The sequence below is a fragment of the Colius striatus genome, chromosome 2 (assembly GCF_028858725.1).
Source record: "Colius striatus isolate bColStr4 chromosome 2, bColStr4.1.hap1, whole genome shotgun sequence".
Classification (NCBI taxonomy): domain Eukaryota; kingdom Metazoa; phylum Chordata; class Aves; order Coliiformes; family Coliidae; genus Colius; species Colius striatus.
Genome location: NC_084760.1, coordinates 45,903,489 through 45,924,506, shown reverse-complemented (window position 1 = coordinate 45,924,506; position 21,018 = coordinate 45,903,489). Strand labels below are relative to the sequence as shown.

General features: G+C 44.7%; 1 protein-coding gene across 2 annotated transcripts in view; it reads left to right on the top strand.

The window, feature by feature from the left end:
- The window catches only part of FZD3 (frizzled class receptor 3), a 61,660-nt gene extending 44,683 nt beyond the window's left edge, over positions 1-16,977 (top strand). For both annotated transcript variants that reach the window (XM_061989503.1, XM_061989502.1), the window contains 3 exons: positions 12,430-12,578; positions 14,768-15,001; positions 16,328-16,977. In XM_061989503.1, coding sequence (XP_061845487.1) covers positions 12,430-12,578; positions 14,768-15,001; positions 16,328-16,541 — 597 coding nt within the window. In that variant the 3' untranslated portion in view covers positions 16,542-16,977. The remainder of the gene's footprint in view (positions 1-12,429; positions 12,579-14,767; positions 15,002-16,327) is intronic.
- Positions 16,978-21,018: the final 4,041 nt, after the last annotated feature.

Here is a 21,018-nt window from a genome sequence, read left to right as displayed (position 1 = left end):
TACTATGCTCAAAAAACGTAAGAGTCAAGGTATGAGAACAAAACTAATAAGCAGTATCATAATCACTGAGTGTCAAAACAGATAAGCAATATTAAAAATGGTGAGCTATGTTGTCTTTTGGGATGTAGAACACTTGCAGATCAGAGTTATGATACTTCACCCAGGCTATGTTACTCCTTGTTGAGGACTTAAGTTCCTAAAAATTCATTATTGTTTGGGTTAAAAGCTCAGCTTTCATTTGTGAAAACATTTCCTTCTCTAGTCCTGAAGCAGTTCTTTCAGAGAGAACTAAGAGGAGTTTTAAGTAGAACTATGGCATTAATAACTCTTGTTACTACATTTGAATATATTTTATGTCTCCTATATAGAGTTGGGAATAGCTGGGGGCAGAAGGGGCCTGTGGAGATCATCTAATCAAACTCAAAGTGGGGTTATGGCTCACAGCCATGTCCAGCCAAACTTTAATGTCTCTGTGGACAGAGATTCCACATCACAACCTGTTCACTATTTGGTCATGCCCACAGTATTCAGTATTACACTGTAAAATTTTCTCAATTGATTTAGTAACTCTGACACCAAATTATTTTTCAAAAATTCAGTTAAACTGATTTTTTTCTTTAAATCAAATAATGTCCTAATCATTCATATTTTTCCATTCACATCATAACTTGAAAAATAAGGCCTTTAGACTAACAAAGTGTTTCTGTCTGTGGAGAAGAACGGTTTTATAAATATGTTTGCCAAAACAGCTATTTATTTCTTCTCCTCTGAACTTCTGTACTTTTGCTTTAAGCCATGGTTTGGCTATTATTTGCATCTTTACAAAATTACACTAATCTGTTTCTATGACTTCATCTCCAGCAATTTCACAGTGTGGCAATTACCCATTCCCAACCATTATTGTAGCAAATATAATCTCATGTGCAACAAGGGTTTTTTTCGGTATGGTATTTTGTGACTGACTGTGGTGTGTTTGGCTCAAAAAAGACCATCAGAGGAAAACAAAAAGAAATGAAAAGTAATGAAGCCAGGAATACGGTTCTGTTAAAGCTTGTCTTTGGGGGAGAAGGGTGTAAGAGTATACGCAGCCCTGCCAAAAAAGAGTAAGAAGAGACACGGTTGCAGCCTTACAAATCCATAAAGGACGTTAAAAAAGATCTCTACTAGTCAAATGGCAGTGCTGGCAGAATAAAGTGGCCATGAATAAAATTCAGTTGGAAATTAGAGAATTACATGATGAATGGAGGGAGGAATTCGTGACTCCAGGATAAAGCTGAATGGGCTTGTGTGCCATTGCTGGCTGCAGCAATGGAAGACTTGACTTGACCAAGGATGGTTCTTTTGTCCTGTGTTCTTCATGGCAAATGTCTTCATTCAGGCAGGGGGAGTTTATTAATGGAGATGTATTCCAGGCCTGGATCAGAGTAAGCTTGCTAAATTGTTTCTTGTAAGAACTGAATAAAAGTAAGTTAGTATCTGTGGCCAAAAAATTATATTAAGGCTGCAAAAATTTAAGTCCAAGCTTTTTTTTAGCAGCAGGTTATACAGAAATCAAGTTTTCTGATTCATAAGGTTTGGGGTTTTTTCCCTGCCTTATTGTTTGATTCCCAATAAAATGCAAATATCTGAAGAAAAAAGTGCTAATTTTTTTGAAGGGCAACAAGGAGCTTCCAACCTCTCAGGCCATGGGATAGATCTGCTAAATACAACCTACTGCAGAAACCTCTCAGTATCCCTAATTCAACAGATTTGCCAGTAATTCAGATAAGCATGTCTCCAATCTTGTCTTAATCTCTGTGAAAGATAGGTGCATCAAGTAGTGTTGGGGGGGGAGGTAAGGAAGTAAGGTAAGCAGTAAGGAAACATTTGCTGATAAAACTTTGTTTCAGCTATAAGTTTATTTACCCATTTTAGCCCACACCAGCTGCAATCCCTGTTTGCACAGAGTATTACAGTGATGTCATCTGTTTCCATATCAGGGCAAGGACCACTCCACAGCATTTTTTGTCTGGTGAGCATTGACATTTCAATGAGAGAAGTCATAGTAGGTAGGGTTTGTTTCATCCGTTGTGTTAGACGCCTTTGAGTGAGCCGTGTCATGACTTGAAGTGATACTTTGTCATTTTAAGACCTATGTTAGTTAGGTCTGTAAGGGAAAAAAATGAAGTTTGGAGTCTTTGAACCTGTTGTGTCAGCAACAGCTCGTCCAAAGTGAATAGTTTGGAGAAGGGCTGAAATAGTCCTAAGTGAGGAGTATGTTCCATAGTTGTTTTCAAAGATTATTTCAGGGACAAGAGGAAGGATAAACTGTAGTTGGGGAAAAATGTGTGGCAGATGGGGACTTGTTTGCTTTTTTTTCTTTCTGCAGAGGACATCCCACTTCAGCTTGTGTATATCTGCAGGAAAACGTAAAAGAGGTCCAAGTCTCTCAGGGGCAGTACACACATGTAGACTTGCTTTTCCCATGCTTATTGCCCGGTGCTAGTGCTAAGAGACTGGTGATACCAGTTCCTCATAATGGTAAGACAGAAGGCAGGTGCTTGGGCAATCTCTGTAATTACGAACCGTGGAAAGCACTTAAAAAATTAGTTGCCATGATTGAATCTTGACTTCCATTTCAAGATAAAGCCACAAACCACCAGACATCCTGATAACTTTGCTGAGATGCAGCTTTCCTGTGATAAACAGGGCGTTCTCCTAGAAGTACTCTCCTGAAGCTGCAGAATCAACCTGAACCAAGATTGTGATGAGATACCTGAGAGATGATCGCTGAAGCTGTGGTTCTCTGTGTTACTATCCCAGGAAGGCAAAGCAGTTAGCATCAGCCTTCTTGATGATTGTTGTAACTGACACGGTGACTAACTGCGGGGCCTGAAGGGCAAAAGCCTTTGTGGCCAGTTATGATACTCTGGTCATGAGTCAGGACCTTTTTAGTTGTCCTCTGGGATTCCTTTTCAAGGAGATAGATGAGGAAATCACAGCAGCATTGCCTTGCAAGAGGCCAGTCTTTGCTGTGTTAGTCTTTATTCAAGCTATGTTTCCAGCAGATGTTTAGACTCCCATGTGTTCCCCTGGCACAACACAGACAAGGAATGTCTTCTGGTAAAAACCTGTGCAGTTCTTCTATCAACTGAGTAATTTCTTTCCCATAATGTGCCAGAAAAGCTCAAGAGAAATCATTCAAAAGATAATTCATTGAATTTTAAATGTTCTGTAGAGACAGTTTTCATAAGGACTTTTTTATTTAGGCACTTAGATGAAATTATTAAAAAATTATGTATTGCAGGTAACTTTGACATGATGAGATGGTTCTGCAGTACCTGGACTAACACTTAACTTATGTCATGAATAAGAACTTATGTCATGAATAAGGTTCCTCCAGAATAGCTTGTATCCCATTAAGATGGTAATTTTATAAGCTTTTCTTCCAGTGTTTTATTTATTTTCATCTTGAGTTAGATTTTGAAGCTATCTGTTACTGGCCCAAGCCTTGCATAGGCTGATCACTTTGCTTTAATTTCCACTCTGATTATATAGAAACTCGGTAGTTATTAAGTCAGTCTGGAGAATAGTTAGTAATGCTTTTTCACAATTGTTCTAACAACTTAATTGTTTTACTGTGAGCCAATGGGCAAAGTCAATGCATGGTGCTTTCAGGCACCCATGGCTGAGTGCAGCTGAGAGCAAGAAACAAAAGAGCATCCGTGTTCTCACTTGGCAGTGCAGGGCTGTGCCTTCAGAAATCCTGCTGTCTGAATGGTTCTGCTTGGAACAGCCTGGGGATCTTGTGAGCTGTGTGGTTTTTCTGGTATTTGGAGCTAAAAAAGTTTCCTTTTTGGATGCAGGGTAGTCTCCTGATACTCTTGAGACTGTTTGACACAGACTCAACCTATTCTTAAGCTCCTGAAATATGTATTTGCTTTGGCATTAGCTCTCAAATGAGGAACAGATCAGGTTAGCCATTACCTTTATTTCATGTGCTTTTAGTTTCTCAATCAGCTTGTGCAGCCTGGTAGCCAGAATAGTGGCATGGATTTGCCTATTGCATAAGAGTAAAACAAGCAAGTTGCAATATTTTAATAAGCTGGAAAAATGATTTCATTTTATAGTGACAAATGCTGCTACATCTTACTGGGAAATGAGCAATGTGATGATGATATTTTAAGTCTCAAAGCAATGACAGTGATGGAAATCGTTATGAAAGTGAGACTGTGGGATCAGATTCCCTTTGGTCTTTCCCCCACTTCTCCCATTTTCAACAGAAGGATGGGTTAATTTGAATTTCATTGCTTTTTATCCTTGGGGAAATATCAAAAGATCAGCATTATTGTGGAACTGTGCCCCAAAGGAGGGGGACAGGTGTTGTGTTTGTGCTTTCACTTCACATGTGCAGCCAGCTCATTAATTTGTGACTTCATGCATTTTAGTGGGAAAAGGCCACTGGTCTGTGTCACTAAAAAGCAACCGTGATTGATCTTTCAGGGCAGAAGGGGAAAATATTCTGAAATTAGTTATATAAGCATCTAAAATTAACAGTGTGCCTACAAAGAAGCGTTATTTTTCCCTGGAGGAATGCTGAAATTGATGTTTTTAACCTCCTTTCTGCACACCTGCCACTGTGTTTCAGTAGAGGAACCATGCATTCAAAAGAGTGTCTTTTTTGCATTCACTGAGGGAAGTTCATTTCTATTTGATGACCCGTACCAACCCGGCTGCTCTGCCAACCCAGCAGATGGGGGTGGGGGGAAGAAAAGGGTTCCAGAAATCCCGCTATCACATATGCAATCTCTATATCTGACAGAACTTGTTGGTTGGTCTTCACTAGGTGAAACATCAATGCCTGTGCTGTTTGCCAGACATGTCTGAACTAGAGTGGCGTGTACAGCACACAACCCAAAGCCGTGTGTCTACATCTTGTTGCCTATTGTTTCTTGTTAGCTGAAGGCCTCTGCAATCCCACATTCACACAAGTGTCTGCATGAAGCTTGTCCAGGCTTTCCCATCACATCTTCACGTGTGTCTGCCTTTACAGCAGGTCCAGCTCAAGGTGCAATGAACAGGCCGTCACTCAGGAGCAATGCTAACTGATTTGCTCCAGCTCTGCTAAACTGCCAAGTCCTCATGTCACCAGAGTGCATGAGCCCTGCTGCATCTCCAAGAAAGTGATCGGGTATGAGGAAAACAGAGAATCACCACCAGTATTACCTTTCCTCTAGAACAGGTTCTCATCTTGAAGGACATGGCTGCCGGCTGCCTTTTGGTCTCCGTTTCCTTGACACTGTCTGCCCTCATGAAAAAGACAGCTCCTGATGTTGAGAGCAGACCAGTATGCTCATAAGACAGGCTCATAAGACAATCTGGAAAATAAGTTTTAAGGCCCAGAGGAGATCCGCAGTGCCTCTTGATTTGAGTCAGTGGCTTGCCAACATAGAAGAGGTATTTTGAAAGCCTTTGATAGGTGATAATGAGGGGAGTGCTGAGGTTAACAGATGGAAAGAAGGGACTGGCAAGGCACCAAGTGGGAAACAGAAGAAATGCCTGAATTAAATTACTTAGATGTTCGCTGTTATTGTTTCAGCTGATAATGTGAGTGCAGCAGGCCTGAACTGTAGTGTTAGCTTTAAGAAGTTATTTTCCTCATCTGCAGTGGAACTCAGATATTCAAGGGGTCACTTTTCTAATGAGTTTCTTGCTTCTCCATCTGTGCCAAAAAGGTAATAGTATTTGAGAGCTGTTATTTTATAGCTCCCTGCTTTTAGGTGCACACTGGGACTTTTTATTAACGTTTCACATCTTGGCTTACTTGCAGAAGAAAACTGCAAGTTGAAGTTAGCGCTCATAAGGAACTCATTTCAAGGGAAATGACTGTAATGTATAATCTGTGGTTAACACTGAAGTCCTAAAATAATGAACCGAGGTGAGCTGGATGGTGCTGCAGCTGCAGAGGATATTTTGTGATTGAGTACCTGTTTAGATCCCAGCTGTGAAAGCCGAATATCTAAAACTGCTCCAATGTGTAAACTGTTGGGAGAGGGCGTGAGGATGTTCCTCATCTCTGCAGGAAGGGGAGAGGGATGTAGCATGTTACTATATGAAAATCATTGCAGCACATCGGTGATGGGTTGTAACCCAAAAATGTAACAGAATTCAACATCTTGTGAAAATACTCTTAGGTCTTTTAATTGTAACTTCAGAGGCTACATACCATGTACCTGTCAAAGCACAAACATTACAACCTGCTATTTCTTAGGCTTTTTTTGTCTTGTGCCCCTGAAAGAGTGTTTTTTGTATTTCACAGCCTCTCTCTTGAGCAAATTACAACATAAAAACTATTGTCAGTGCTTTGTTTGCATTGTAATTGTCAAAAAGAAGAGGAAATTCTGCATAGAGAGTTCACACTAGTGTTTTTTACCTATTTTTACAGTAATTGGTATGGGTAGTTACATGGAGCTCAGCATAAGTTAGCTGTATATCGTTTTGTAGAATAGTAAGAGATGAAAATATGTGTTAAATTCTTAGAAACTGCATTTAAGTTTCTTTTCCTCCTTTTGATTATGTCAATAGTTCAGCTTTTGTGCATGTTTCTTAAACTTTTAATATTTGAAGCAAGTGACATTGATCATGTAAGTTTACCCCTTTGGTTTTTCTCATGAAATAACTGCCACGTTTTCATTCAAAACTTCTTAATGGAGAAGGAGATTTTAAAGGAGAAGAGAATTTTTAAAGAAAAACTTGGCTTTGTATTCTTGCTATCCATCAGTTTCCAAATTGTGTATTCCCTCACAGTTCAATTTTAGTACTTTTAAAAACTACAACTGTTTTTCACTCAAAGTTGAAATATAAAGAAGATATATAGACATAATTAGTGCTTTAAGAAGTTTGCGTTTCTTTCACCTCAAACATTTTTGCTTATGTTGTAAATTTTAAACAAAGATGGAAAGCCCATGAACTGACCTTATTACTTAAGTGTGGACGATGTCAGAGACAGAGTCTCTCATTTCACAGTCAGTCTTGACCATTTTTTTTTTCACTTCTGTCATACCCAAAATTTGGGTGATTTCTCTCTTGCCTCAGATTTGTCAAAGACATACTGTGAAGAATCAAACAAAACTGAGCTTGAGCTAACAGCCTGGAGAACAGGAGAAAAATTATAATCTCTGCAAACAAGGGAGAATGGTCTTCTACAGCATCAAGGACCATATTGTATATTCCCTGCATCTTCTCTTTCCGAGAAGATACATAGAAACTGAGGATCCCTTCCTCCTTTGCTCTGCCCCAGTGAGGTCTCATCTGGAGTCCTGTGTCCAGCTGTGGGGTCCCCCGTTCCAGAGAGACGGGGAACTGCTGGAGAGAGGCCAGTACAGGGCTACCAAGGTGCTGAGGGGACTGGAACATCTCTCTGAGGAGCAAAGGCTGTGGGACCTGCAGAAGGCTGAGAGGGGACCTCGTCATCACTTCTAAGTACCTAAAGGGCAGGTTTCGAGAGGATGGGACCTGTCTTTGTTTTGTAGTGGCCAGTGCCAGGACAAGGGGTAACGGGCACAAGCTGGAACCCAGCAAGTGCCACCGGCACAGGAGGAGAAACTTGTTTGGTGTTGAGGTGAGGGAGCCCTGGCCCAGGCTGCCCAGGGAGGGTGTGGAGGCTCCTTCTCGGGAGGTTTCCAAACCCGCCTGGACCCACCTGTGTCCCCTGATGGAGGGGAACCTGCTTGAGCAGGGGCTTGGGCTGGATGAGCTCTGCAGGGCCCTGCCAACCCCATCGTTCAGGGATTCTGTGATCTTGTCCAGTTTTCAATGTCACCTTCAGAGGTGGTTATACATGTAAGTGTTGTGGTTTTAAAGAGGTCTGGGGTTCAGTGAAGCATCGTGTCTCCTCTTTTAGACATTCAACTGAGGTGAGTTTATGCTAATTATTTGAGAAGTATAGACAATGTTCCAGCAGCAGCTTTTTGTCTGAGTGTTCCACCAGAAAATGATTGAGGTTTCATGTGTTATAGTTGAGTACTTCTGGAAGAGTTTGGGTCCTGCACAATAAAGTCGCCGAGAAAAGGAATAGCAATTGTTGCCTCAGCAGTCCTAGTTACCTGGATTTTCTCAGCAGGAGATATAAATAGTAGCAGACAAGCTGAGCTTTGGAGCTGAGGGTATATTAAAAAATGCTTTTAAAATAGCAGAAGTGCTACAGAAACAGTTTTAATGTTATTTTCATTGTCAGTGGGGATTTACTATAATTAGGGACCTGAATTTCTAGAATTAACAGTGCTGCGGTTCTGCAGCAAAAAGCAGATCATATTAGCAGAAGCTTCTGGAAAATATGTGGCATTTAGAAAAGTGGTGTGTGAAGTTTGGATATTCCAGGTCAAATTAAATTTCAATGTATTCTGAATATTTCTAACCACCTTCACAGTCTGCAGTTCTTCACTGCTGTATTTTTTTACTCTTCCTAAATGGCCAGGTAGTACAGAAAAAGTGAAAATGTCCTCGATTTAAGTTTTGAGGGTGAAGCTGAGTGAGTTTTTGCATGGTTTCACTGCTTTTAAAAACTTCAACCTAGTCTCTGTCCTAGTGAAAGAAAATGGCAGCATTTCAGGCTTGGAGTTACGAGTGCCGTGCTCCTGAGAAATGAGCTCAAAGGCTTTGGATTTAATCCATGATATTTTCAGTTGTATAAGCCTGAAATACTAATTTCCAGTTTTATTTTTCCTGTGTTAATTATTATAAATGTCTCATAATCTGTTGATTCACAGGGTTTAAAACGAGTGCAATATTAATGGTCAGTGAGTCGGAGTTACTACTGGAATTGCTTGCTTTGCTTTGTGCAAAGAGGCTTATTTTCAAGAACTGTAAGTAATGCTGGTTAATAATGTGCTTTGCCACAGAGTAGGATGTTCTTCCTTTCCCCTGAAAGTATCTGTTGCACATGTTTTAATTTTTGCTTGGAATTATTTATATCACCCAGCATGAATATGTCGAGCCGGAAGCTTGGATATCAAGTGATTAATTATACTATCTTTATGAAAGCAATAGAATTTCCTTCCTGCAATAGGGATTTGTAATATATTCAGTATGGGCAATAGGATGCATCACAACACCCGATTTCTGTTGGCATTAGCATAAGCTAATATGATTCAGGCAGTGAAATAAGGACATGCTGAAGTACAGTGAGCAACTGAGAGCTCTGGTGCAAGAACTGTTGGTTTATTTGTAATGCAAGAATCAAAATTAAATTCCCTTCAGGCCTGTAGTTACACCAGAGGAGACTTGGCCCAGTGGACAAGCATTATATGTCAATATTAAAATGTACCTGAATATTACCTTCATTAAGAAACAATGAATTTTGCTATTTATTCCACTTAATGCCACATTTGCACATTATGAAATGAGATAATAAGGTTATTTTTTCAGAGCTTAATTTTGTTGGATATTTTTTCGTTGGGTAATAGGTTTTTTTCTTGAATGGACTCTCACAGGTTGATTTACAAAACAACTTAGCCTTCAGACTTGCTTTGTGTAGCTAAAGGGTTGCAGGCATATGAAGATCCATGGTGTTTCTCAAAGACCCTTCAACATCAGTGTTTTTCCTGGGGCAGAGGTGATGGAAAGCACACTGAGCACTGCTGAGAAAGGGCCTGGCATGGGGAAAGCTGTGATCTCACTTCATACTGGAAGAAACATAATAATGTACATTATTAATGCTCATTTAATGGAAAGATGAGCATGGAGTTACTAGTTGGAATCGATGATCTTAAAGGTCTTTACAGAGCACTGGCTGCCCAGTGGAGTTGTGGAGTCTCCTTCCTTGGACGTCTTCAAGACCCACCTGGACATGTTCCTGTGTGACCTGATCTAGGGGGACCTGCTTCTGCAGGGTGGTTGGACTAGATGGAATAATTCTGTGATTCTGCTGAAAACTAGTGTTGATGGTCCTGAATTCTCATTGTGTCCTAGCCTGCCACAGCAAGACACTGAAATTCTCATTTTCCATTTACAGTAGTGATGGTTTTTAAAAATATGTAATGGTATAAAGTATTAAAACAATGATTGTTGTATTTTCCCTGATCTATATTGAAGCTGTGCTGCCCCTCAGTGTTGTATGAATGGTTGGAAGATCATGGGATGTGAGCCTACTTCAGGCAAATTATTTTGACACAGTGGCTACATTGAATTCAGATTTTCAGTTTTGGAGGGAAAAAAGTGGTTCTTGAGGTTGTTTTAGGAGATACATGTTTCTACATTAATACAGGCTCATAAGATCAGGGGAAAGCTCTGACTGTCAACTGTCAACATTTTTCATAAACCAGTAACACTCAACCTTCAAAAAAGCCCATCACCACAATTCCTGTTGGAAAGCTATTCCAAAGTCTAAGGATGGCACTTCTTCATGCCTGAGGCAGACATTTCTTTCCTATTGCGTAGCTTAAATACTCCTGGGTGGTTTTTCCCCCACATTTCAGTGTTTAGCTATTTCATGTTATATAGCAATTACATTTTTCACATCTTTGAGTCTTCAGAGGCCAGACAAGCTTCTTACAAGACAGGCTGTCACTTCCCTGTCATCCTACTAGTCTTTCTCTATACACCTCTGCTTTCCAGGGAGATAAATTGAACCTGAATTCCCACAACCTCACCAAGTGTTTCAGTCTCTTACCTTACAGAGCAATGTTCTCCTGGCTTGAAACAGCTCGCTTGATATTTTATTCCATTTTAAATGGGCTGGTAGATATCCAGATTGCTTTCTTAAGGCAAAGGGCTTTTATCAGCTGCCTTACCACCAGTCTGAAAGCTGCAGGTACTCCTTGTTGGAAAGAGACCTGATATCCTGAGCATGTCCCCATGGTTAAATAGCCCCAGACTTTACTGCCACACTACTCCTCAAGTCATCTATGGGTCTTTGTTACCCTTTTATGTACCTTGTTTTCCACTGGGATCAGGAGAACTTAATGGAAGGTCAGTCAGATTTCCATAGTTTAAACATCTTTCTCAGCCTTAGCATTGCACATCCTACAGCCATTCTAGTGAGAACATTATACTGTCAACGTGTCATGATATGAGACACTCGCTAATATCTTCCCCTTGCCTGTCAGGTTTCTTTTCTGCCTCGCATCCACTGCTTTAGCCATGCTCCTCAGGCAGAAGACCCATCTGCTCTGGATCCACTCTGGTTAAAGGCCTGTCAGTCCTTACCAAGGGCTTCCCAGCTAGAGGATCTCCTCACCCTTCTGGTGTGTCTTCTACTCCTGCTGTCACATCTCCTGTCCTTCCACATCATCTGTTTACTATTCACATTCTCTCTTGCTTTCTGACTGGTTTTCTTTTCTTTCTCTGCTTACAGAACTACCCACTCTTCTTTCTTGTGCCACCACCTCTGTTCATAGTCCTCAGCCCCCATTATAATACAAATTTTCAAGGGGTTTTGCCAACCCACTCCTTCAGACTCAGCCTTTCTGAGGTCAGTTTGATTGACTTCCCTGGCTGCTGACCGCATTGAGTCTGTTGACTGATCTCTCATCTAGGTATTCTGACCAGCTATGGCGAAAAGCTGGGAACAACTTCTTATATCCCAGGTCATTTCTTGGATCTTTGATATCTAGGGTACCTTCCATGGCCACAGTGTGACAGTGTCACACAAATGATTACAGAGGACTTAATTCACCAGAATAAGTTAGTTCTTTTCCTCTACAGCCTTCTTGTAAGAAGATGGTGGTATCTTTCAGGCTTGCACTTCAAGTTCTCTCTCTTCAAAGGTTCAGTTTTTGAGCTAGGTTATCAATTTAAGGGAGTATCTGGTTATCTATTTGTTTTAAAACTACCTTACAGACCTTCCTGGAAATAACATCTTTGTGTTTTCTCTGCATCTGTTCCAGACAAGCCCGTTGTATTGCCAAAATGTTTGCAAACATAGACCTTTTACACATTCAGCTGATCTCCCGGGAGAAGTAGGGATGATGTTGGATGGGCAAGAATCAGGCAGTCACACCTTACCAATGCCTTGAATTCCTGAGGGAGGGAAACTACAGGTATAAACCCTCCACTGAAGGCTAAGGAGTAAAAGATCAGTGTCAAACATCCCATGAAGCACTTCAGTGGGCTTTCTCTCAACAGCAACTGTAGCACCTGATTGCATATAGGTTAATTCCATCAAAGAGAAGACTCTTTATATTTTGCAGACTAGAAAATATTTCCCAATTATTCAGGATGCAGGCAAAAGACCAGAAATACAACTAAAGGCAAAGACCTCCCAGCAGCTGAATCCTTTGTTTTCCTCCATAGCGAGCTGTACGACACACTTGGTCATGCTCCCCAGCGCCACGAAACAAAGGAACCCTGTTGATGTTTACTTTGGCTTAAGGCAGACACAGTTATTTTAAATGGGTTAATAAATAAAGTAGTGATGAGTTGTATAATCTTTTCTTTTTCTCTCCTCCCTAGGTCACTCAGATGAGTCGTCCAGATTTGATTCTCTTTCTCATGAAATATCTCATGGCTTTGGTTGTTGGGATACCCTCTGTCTTCTGGGTTGGAAGCAAGAAGACCTGCTTTGAGTGGGCCAGCTTTTTCCACGGGCGCAGGAAAAAAGAGTGAGAATTGATTTCCAATAGATAAACTACTTGAGTACTGGCAAATAATCTCCTCTTCCTTCGTAGTCCCGGAAGAGTCTTTTGGTTTGGTTTTCCTGGAAGCAAAGACAGGAATAGATAGGGGCAGTTTTCTTTAGAAATCTCTCCCTGTCCAAAATGGAGCGTGGAGGGACAAGACAAGCAACAGCTCAAAAAAACCCCACAGAAAACCCCAGAATTGTCACTTATTTTTCCATAATTATTCTTTGGTCCCAGAATCATCTGTTTTCATTTTTTTTTAACAACAACTTGGTGTCAATTGGATGTCTCAGCTTTTCTGGAGTTTACCCAGAGGTGGAATTGAAAGTTTTGAAATGTGCTTATCCAGTGAACTGAATCAGACCTTTAAATGGAAATCAAAATGTCTTTGCCTTTAATCTTCCCTTACGGATTCATGCCAAAGCACAGTTGGATAAAATGTCAAATAAGAATGTTTTCTAGCTTCTGTAAGGTTGCAATTAATTTCTACTAAGATATGGCATAAATTTAGAGACAATCTATATGATTTTGTAGTAGCTGGGCATAGCTGTTGTCATAACCGTAAATGTTGTCTTTTGAGTAGACGTTTCAAAATGGACCCACAAACACGGGAAACTTTACATGAGTACTCTGTGACTTTGACCCATCCATCCTTAGCAGAACTGGCATCCTGCTGTGGTTCAAGTAAAGTCACCTTCTGTAAAGTTTGAGTATGTTTTGTTATTCAGATGATGACCTACTGCGACATGCATGGGGTTAACCACAGCTTCATAGGATTTTAATACATGTGCATAGATTTAGACATGGTTTGCCCAGAGGTGACATCCTACTTTGGTTAGTAGAAGACAGAAATAGAGTTCATGAGTACAGGGGAAGCTGTTTTGCAGGAGTGGCTATTGTGGGAAGAGCTGTGTGGCTCTGTGAGGCACCTGCCTCCCTCCTGCTGCAGCCAGGGAGCAGAGGAGCTGCCTCACACAGCATCATCTGGCTGGAGACAGATTCCTGTGCCAGCTCTTACCATGGAGAGGCAGAGCCGGTACAACCTTCGTCCTTGTGCAGCCTGAGCTCCTCTAGGAGCAAATAAATCGTAGAATCATAGAATGGTTTGGTTGGAAAAGACCAAAAAAAGTCTAACCCCTCCTATCAGACTGCCAAGCCTCTCCTCTACACGGCTTTGGAATAGCTCCAGGGATGGGGACTCCACCACTCTAAAAGTTCTTCCTCAGCTCCAATCTAAATTTCCCATGGGGCAACTTGAGGCTGTTGCCTCTTATTATCCATTACTGAGGAGCAGAGACCAGCCCTGACCTCACTTCAACATCCTGTCAAGGAGTTGCAGAGAGTGATGATGTCTCCCCTCAGGCTCCTCTTGTGCAGGCTGAACACTCCCAGGGCCCTCAGCCCCTCCCCAGCACACTTGTGCTCCAGCCCCTTCCCCAGCTCCGCTGCCCGGCTCTGGACATGCTGAGGCAGAGGAGCTCAGCAAACAGAGGGAACAGAACATGAAAGAATAAGGTAGAGAATGGGAGAGAAGAAAAAGGTCTCCACACACAAAAGAAGAGATTAAATTAAAAAAGTAGGCACGCAGAGGATGTGATAGCACCTGCTTTCATCATGCTATGGCAGCGCAGCCAAGTGTGGGCCCCTCTGCCAGCCCTTCCCAGCAAGGGACATCAGCAAGCAGAGGAGCTGTGAGACTGTAGCCACTGATCTAAGAGCTGCAGTTCGGTTTCTTACATAGTATTATAAATGTTGTATATCAGCTGCTGCTCTCCTCCTGCTGCTGGTTATAATCCAGATTTTAAATGCTCATTTGAGGCGTAAGCAGCTTCCTGTGCTCCCTGTGAGGCAGGTCCCTGTCCCATTGATTTCTCTTGTAACAGTTTGGGCAAACAAAGGCCATGAGCAAATCCACTGCAGCTATCCCAGCCATCTAGGCCAGAGGGTCAGGTTCAGGGAAGTGGGAAAGATTCAAAAATAGGAACTTGACTGAAATATCCAAATGTAGAGGCGCTTCTAAATTAGGCAAATAAGGACATTATAATCTAAATAGATGCTCTTCTCTGCCAGGCTGCAATATTTGTCTGTGCTGTTTGTTAAACAATCACTGTGTTGTTACTGTGATGGCTTTTATAATAGTGGTGACAATTCAAACTGCTTCTCTTCTTCAGAGTTGTGAATGAGAGTCGCCAAGTGCTGCAGGAGCCAGACTTTGCCCAGTCTCTTCTGAGGGATCCCAATACCCCCATCATCCGAAAGTCCAGAGGCACTTCCACCCAGGGCACTTCGACTCATGCCTCCTCTACCCAGCTGGCCATGATGGATGACCAAAGGAGCAAGGCAGGCAGTGTCCACAGCAAAGTCAGCAGCTACCACGGCAGCCTGCATCGATCGCGGGACGGACGGTACGGTTCTTCCCTTTAAAGTCTCCTGAAATATGGGACAAGCCTCTGCTAGCCACATGTTTGGCCATGGTGTCACTCAAACTGGAAGTTCTGGTCATATTTGCTTTCTCTGATTGCATCTCTTTCCCCTGGAGTGTCTGGATTGGCAAAAAAATCAGGATATTTTTGGAGTCTATGTTAGTCTTAGACGTAGTGTGAATGTAAGTGCTGGTTTTCCTGCAAGGGCAGCGTTTGATGTGACCTCAGCTGAATGTGTGGGAAAACAGATCTGTCCTCAGACACCTCAATATTTTTGTGGTAACTTTTTGGGTGTCACCAACCCCAGGCAACGCCCCAGGCTGGGACAGAGGGGCTGGAAAGCAGCCCACAGGGAAAGGGCCAGGGAAGGCTAGTGCCAGCGGCTGAAGATGAGGCAGCAGCGTGCCCAGGTGGGCAAGAAGGGCAGTGGCACCCTGGCTTGTATGAGCAGTGGTGTGGCAGCAGGCCCAGGGCAGTGGCCGTCCCCTGTGCTGGGCCCTGGTGAGGCCGCAGCTCGAGTGCTGTGTTCAGTGTTGGGCCCCTCACTGCCAGAGGGACACTGAGGGGCCGCAGCATGTCCAGAGCCGGGCAGCGGAGCTGGGGAAGGGGCTGGAGCACAAGTGTGCTGGGGAGGGGCTGAGGGCCCTGGCGGTGTTCAGCCTGGACAACAGGAGCCTCAGGGGAGACATCATCACTGTCTGCAACTCCCTGACAGGAGGCTGTGGCTGGATGGGGATCCATCTTTGCTCAGGAGATAAAAGCAACAAGACAAGAAGAAACAGCCTCCAGTTGCCCCAGGGGAGGTTTAGACTGGAGCTGAGGAAGAACTTTTTCCCTGAGAGGGCTGTCAGCCCCTGTGCCAGGCTGCCCAGGGAGCTGGTGGAGTCCCCATCCCTGGAGCTATTGCAAAGCCGTGTAGCTGAGGTGCTGAGGGACATGGGTTAGTGGTGGGCTTGGCAGGGTGAGGGGAGGGGTTGGACTTGAGGATCTTGTGATCTTTGTAACTGAAATGATTCTATGATTTTGTTTCTGTAAGTAGAAAGCCCCTGCTGAAGTAAACTATAAAAAAAATGTACCCACCTTGAACTGAGGTTTGGGGTTAAGATTTATAATTTAGCATTGAGTGTTTTACCCACTTAAGTATCAATTTTGTACATAGAGCTGTAGTAAGGACTGAGCTGCATAAGGAGCTGAAACAATTTGCCTGGGGCTGTCTGAGTGGCTGAGCTGAACAGAGAATCGCTTTTTCTCCCAAAAGCAGAGGGTTTGAGGAACAATAGTAATAAACGTCCTGTTTGTATCAATCAGGTACACTCCCTGCAGCTACAGAGGCGTGGAAGACAGACTACCTCACGGCAGCATGTCCCGGCTGACCGACCACTCCAGGCACAGCAGCTCCCACCGGCTCAACGAGCAGTCCCGGCACAGCAGCATCAGGGACCTCAGCAGCAACCCCCTGACGCACATCACGCACGGCACCAGCATGAACCGCGTCATCGAGGAGGACGGCACCAGCGCCTGAGGGGCCTCCGCAGCCCAGTGCTCTCTGCTTCTCACCCAGCGCTGGTTTTGTGCAGCAGGAACCCAAACGCAGCTTCTTCACTTTGAAGCCAACGTTCTTGTACTCACTTCAGAGCTAAAGTGTTCAGCCACCTGGAATTACTGAGTACAAACCTGGCTGCCTCGTTTGTACCTCTGTAGGTAATTATTTATTCGATAGGTGTTGCGCATCAGACGCCGTTGCTGAATTTCTTTGTTCGTCCATCCCCTCCGATGGCTCTGCACGTCGGTCCACGTTACCCTGAAAACTCACTGGTTGGGGTCACGCTGAGAGGGTTTTTTCTTAGGAGGCGTGAGGTGACTGCCGGCTTTGGAAGGAATTCCTCTGCGTGCTTCTCCGGTTAGATAAGAGCTGCCTGTTTGCCTAGAGCCAAGGGGAACGGCGGTGCGAAGGACTTCCCCGGCCGGCGGCGGGCGGGAGGGCAGGCGGGAGGCTGGAGCGGTTACCTTGGAAACGCAACGCGGGAAGGGGCGCTTTGCAGAAAGGAAACTCAGCTGATGATCGGCAGCTCTTACCGGAGCTGTTCAGGCCCGGTGGTTGTGGGGGGGGAAGGAGCAAGGGGGCGGGGGATTTGAAAGAGAGAGGCAGGGAAGAGTGATTTTTGTATAACTTGTACTGTCCTTGCTTTTTTATGAAAGACTATTTAAATTTTCTACTTGTTTACAGTTTATGTAGGAAGAGATCCATTTTAAAACCAGTTACCTAGATAATATTCAGCCACTTATTTTTTAGATTCGTGTACAGAAGCTAAGATGGCCTGTTCCTCATCTATTTAAGAACAGTAATCATAGAAAAGCTGAATTTGTCACCAAAACCGGACTGCACAGCCTTTTCCTTACAGACAGAACAAAGCCCATTTGCACCCCCAGAGCCTGAGGCCAAAATGGTCAGGAGAAGTTTATTCAGGGATGGCACATCGCTTTCCTGGTGATGGCACACTGGTTTTGGGGAGGATTCAGTTTGCTCCGAGCAGGTGGGGAGCAGGAGTTTTAGACATGGGCGGGAGAAATTGAGGCAGATTAACCTCTACTGTAGGGGTTCTTCATCTTGTTTCACAGGAGAATTCTCAGTTTGGGCTTTTTCTTGTGTGTAAATAATTTGTTGGGGTATGGCAAGTGTTCACTGATGCTGCAGACAGACGTCAAGGCAGGTGTTGGGTGATGTGGTAGATCTTCTGTAGCATCTGCTGTCAGATGCACTCAGCGTGAGGAAGCACCAGTCTCGTTTAAACCTACCTCAGATCGTTGCTGGGAAATCAACACTTGTGTTGTTTTCACAGTCCTGACATCATTCTTTTGGTGCCCTGTTTGAGGCCTGTTGGGAAGCTGTTGTAGGTGCTTTGACGGCAGAAGCCCCAGGGCAGGAGTAGAGGCTTCCACCGGTGCCGGGAGCAAGAGCCACACCACCGTTACTCATCCCCGATTGCAGTGATGACACAGCAGCGAGCCCTTTCAGATCAAAGAGTCACCATCTCTCAGAAATGCATTTAAACTACAATTCCTTCCTGTAGGCCACAAAGGTGGACCAGTTTTTATTATTTTCAAATTCAGCCTCTTCTAAACAACTTGCTGCACCAAAGGGGTGACTAGTTTTAGGCATCTAGATCTGCAAAAGGAGCCGGTAGCTGAGTTTTCCTAAGCACTGTAACTGAACTGAAGAAGCTCTGACGATCTTCTTGGCTCAATTTCCAGTACTTTTGTTTTGGTTTGTTTGAAATTGTAGCAGTGCTTTGACTTGTTTGGAGTCAAGGAGGGGAATGAGGTTGGAGGTTTGAAATACATCCTGCTGGAAATGTTGCTAATTTGGGAGGTTTGGTCCCTGTATTGTTTCCAGATGGGAATGTCGTAGCTGTCCTTTGTACATGTGCACGAGGGACAGACTCACATCACCCCAGAGAGGTGATTAAAAAGTACAACTCAAGTCCTGGATGGGGTTTGTTCCTCCTCACCCCTTTTATCTCGAGCACTAGAGTGAGCATGCTGCTGTTCGTGCCAGGCCTTTCTTCCTGGGAAGTCAAAGCCCAGAGTCAGGGACCATTCCAGGCTTCACATGTGAGGTTGTTGGCCCAGCCTTGGTGCCATTCCCCAACAACCCATCGTGCCTGGGGGCTCTGAAGCCTGTGAGATGGTTGATTGGTCGTTGTGGCCACAGGGTACTTGGGTGTGTTTTTGGAGAGCGTTTCTCTCTGCCACGCCCTGAACACCGCTGACAGCTCCAGCCCTGGCCCTCGGTGCTGATTATTTACATTTCGTGGAGCTGAACCCGCCACCCCGAGGCCGGAGTTCAGCACTAGCTGAAAGGCTGCGGCAGCTCCGGGCTTGGGCTGAGCTGAGGTCGCCGCAGCCCCGGCGCGGTGCAGAGGCACCCGGCCCCTCCCAGCCGGCGCACGCCCGGCTGCCTCCTGCCTTTGAAGCAGGCAGCCGCCCGGGTTCTCCAGCTCCTCCCAACGGCACATGGATTTCTCTCCATCCTCCGCAGGCAATGGCCGAAGCCCCAAGATCACGTTGCCAAAGCTTCCCGTAAACATTGCGGCTTCTCCTTCCCAAGGAACTGAATCTCCCAGTTGATCCCATTGCAAATGCATCGCTCCCGCTGCAGGGAATGAGGTACTGCAGGTGCTCAGCTCCCAGACCTTTGCTGACCCAAAGCAGGAGATGGAGGAAGGGGTTGAGGGGGGAAGGTGAGGGGATGCAGACTCTTACAATCCCCAGAGTTCGTGGGATTTCCTTCTTTCTTAATCCCTCCCTGTCCCTCATGCACTGAAGTACCGCCAGGGACGTGGTGGCGTTGCGTGGGAAAGGCCCCGCAGCAGCCGCCTTCCCCGGGGATCCGTCCCACTCCTCTTCCTAGGATGTAAAATAAAATCCAGCCACATCCAGTTGTAAATATGTATGTCAGCTCTCAAGCTTTTTCCCTTTTACCTAGTGCTTAGGCCTGAATTTTGCTACGGGAGCTTTAGCTATGAGCTGTACCTAGGGCGGGTACTGGGCTGCTCTGGCATCTCATGCTGAAATCCAGCCGAATCCAACACGGCTAAATCCAGTTGTTCCAGCGAGGAGGGGAGGGGAAACTCCATGAGAAGGGCCAGGGAGACTGTGAGAAGCACCAGGCAAGTCATAGCCAACAGGGCTGACCCCGCAGCCAAACCCAGGGAGGAGAGGACCCCAAAAAAAGACATTAGCGGGATGCATGCGGCCCTGGCTGTAGCATGAGAGCAGAGCAGCCCCCGCGCACTGGAGCCATCCCAAGGTTCACCGCTAGCAGCAGAATGTCGAATTGAATGTGATATTTCACTCCTATCTCAACGTGCTTCGTTTCTAACCGGGTGGGATTTGTTTGCACTGAGGGGAGATGCTTTGCCTGTGAGGAGCGGCTGCCGGGTCAGGGCGTTGGGGAACTCGGTGTCGCCGCCTCTTCCAGCGCTTCCGTGTTTGTTTTGTGATTTCGTCCCTTTGGGAATGAGGGGGGGAAGAAGCTTCATGTTGGGGGGAGCTGTAGGCAAGGGGTGCATGTGGCTGTGGGCACAGGGCAGTGCCTGACTGTTGCTGCACTCACTTGAGCTCAGCTCTCTGTAGGTTTGTTTACGGTTAGTCCCGTGTGGGTTTTGTAACGGTTAATTTTTAGCACTTTACCTGTGAGTGTACAAACTGGTTCTGTTGTAGTAGGTGTACGGTTTCATTTTAGACCTTTGAAAGTTTGTAATAAAACAATGGAAAAATCCTGGTCTCCTCGTCAGCAAACCCTCAGCGACGTGCAGAAGGACTCTCCTCCTTTAAACACCCAGCCCAGAGATTTCAAGGTCAGATTTCACTCCAGCCAGCGGCGCTCTGAATTTCAAGAAAGACTTTCTAGACCTAATCTCCCCCGAGCGCGTGGAGGCTGGGCAGCCTTCCAGCAAACACAAAGTTCTCTGCAGGCTTCAGGCTCTGGTTTGTTCCACCCTTTTCTGAGCACCCGACCACTCAAACCACCGGTGTTTTGGTGAGCGGAGATGAGCGAAGTAACAGACAAGTTTAGGGGCAGCAATATAGGGGTGTTAGGGAGGTTTTATTGATGAATCACAGAATGGTAAGGGTTGACTCTAGAGATCATCTAGTCCAACCCTCTGCTAAAGTAGGTCCACCTGCATCAGGGGGCACAGGAACGTGTCCAGGTGGGTTTGGAGACCTTCCAAGAAGGAGACTCCACACCCTCCCTGGGCAGCCTGGGCCAGGGCTCCCTCACTCTCACAGTAAAATAGATTTAACTTAGGTTTAACTTCTTATGTTCCAGCTTTTGTCCATTACCCCTTGTCCTGTTACTTGAGACAACAGAAAAAAGTGCTGCCCCATCCTCTTGGCATACACCTTTTAAATACTTTTGTTAATGATCTCCCCTCAGCCTTCTCTTCTCCAGGCTGAACAGCCTCAGGTCCCACAGCCTTTCCTCGTAAGATTCT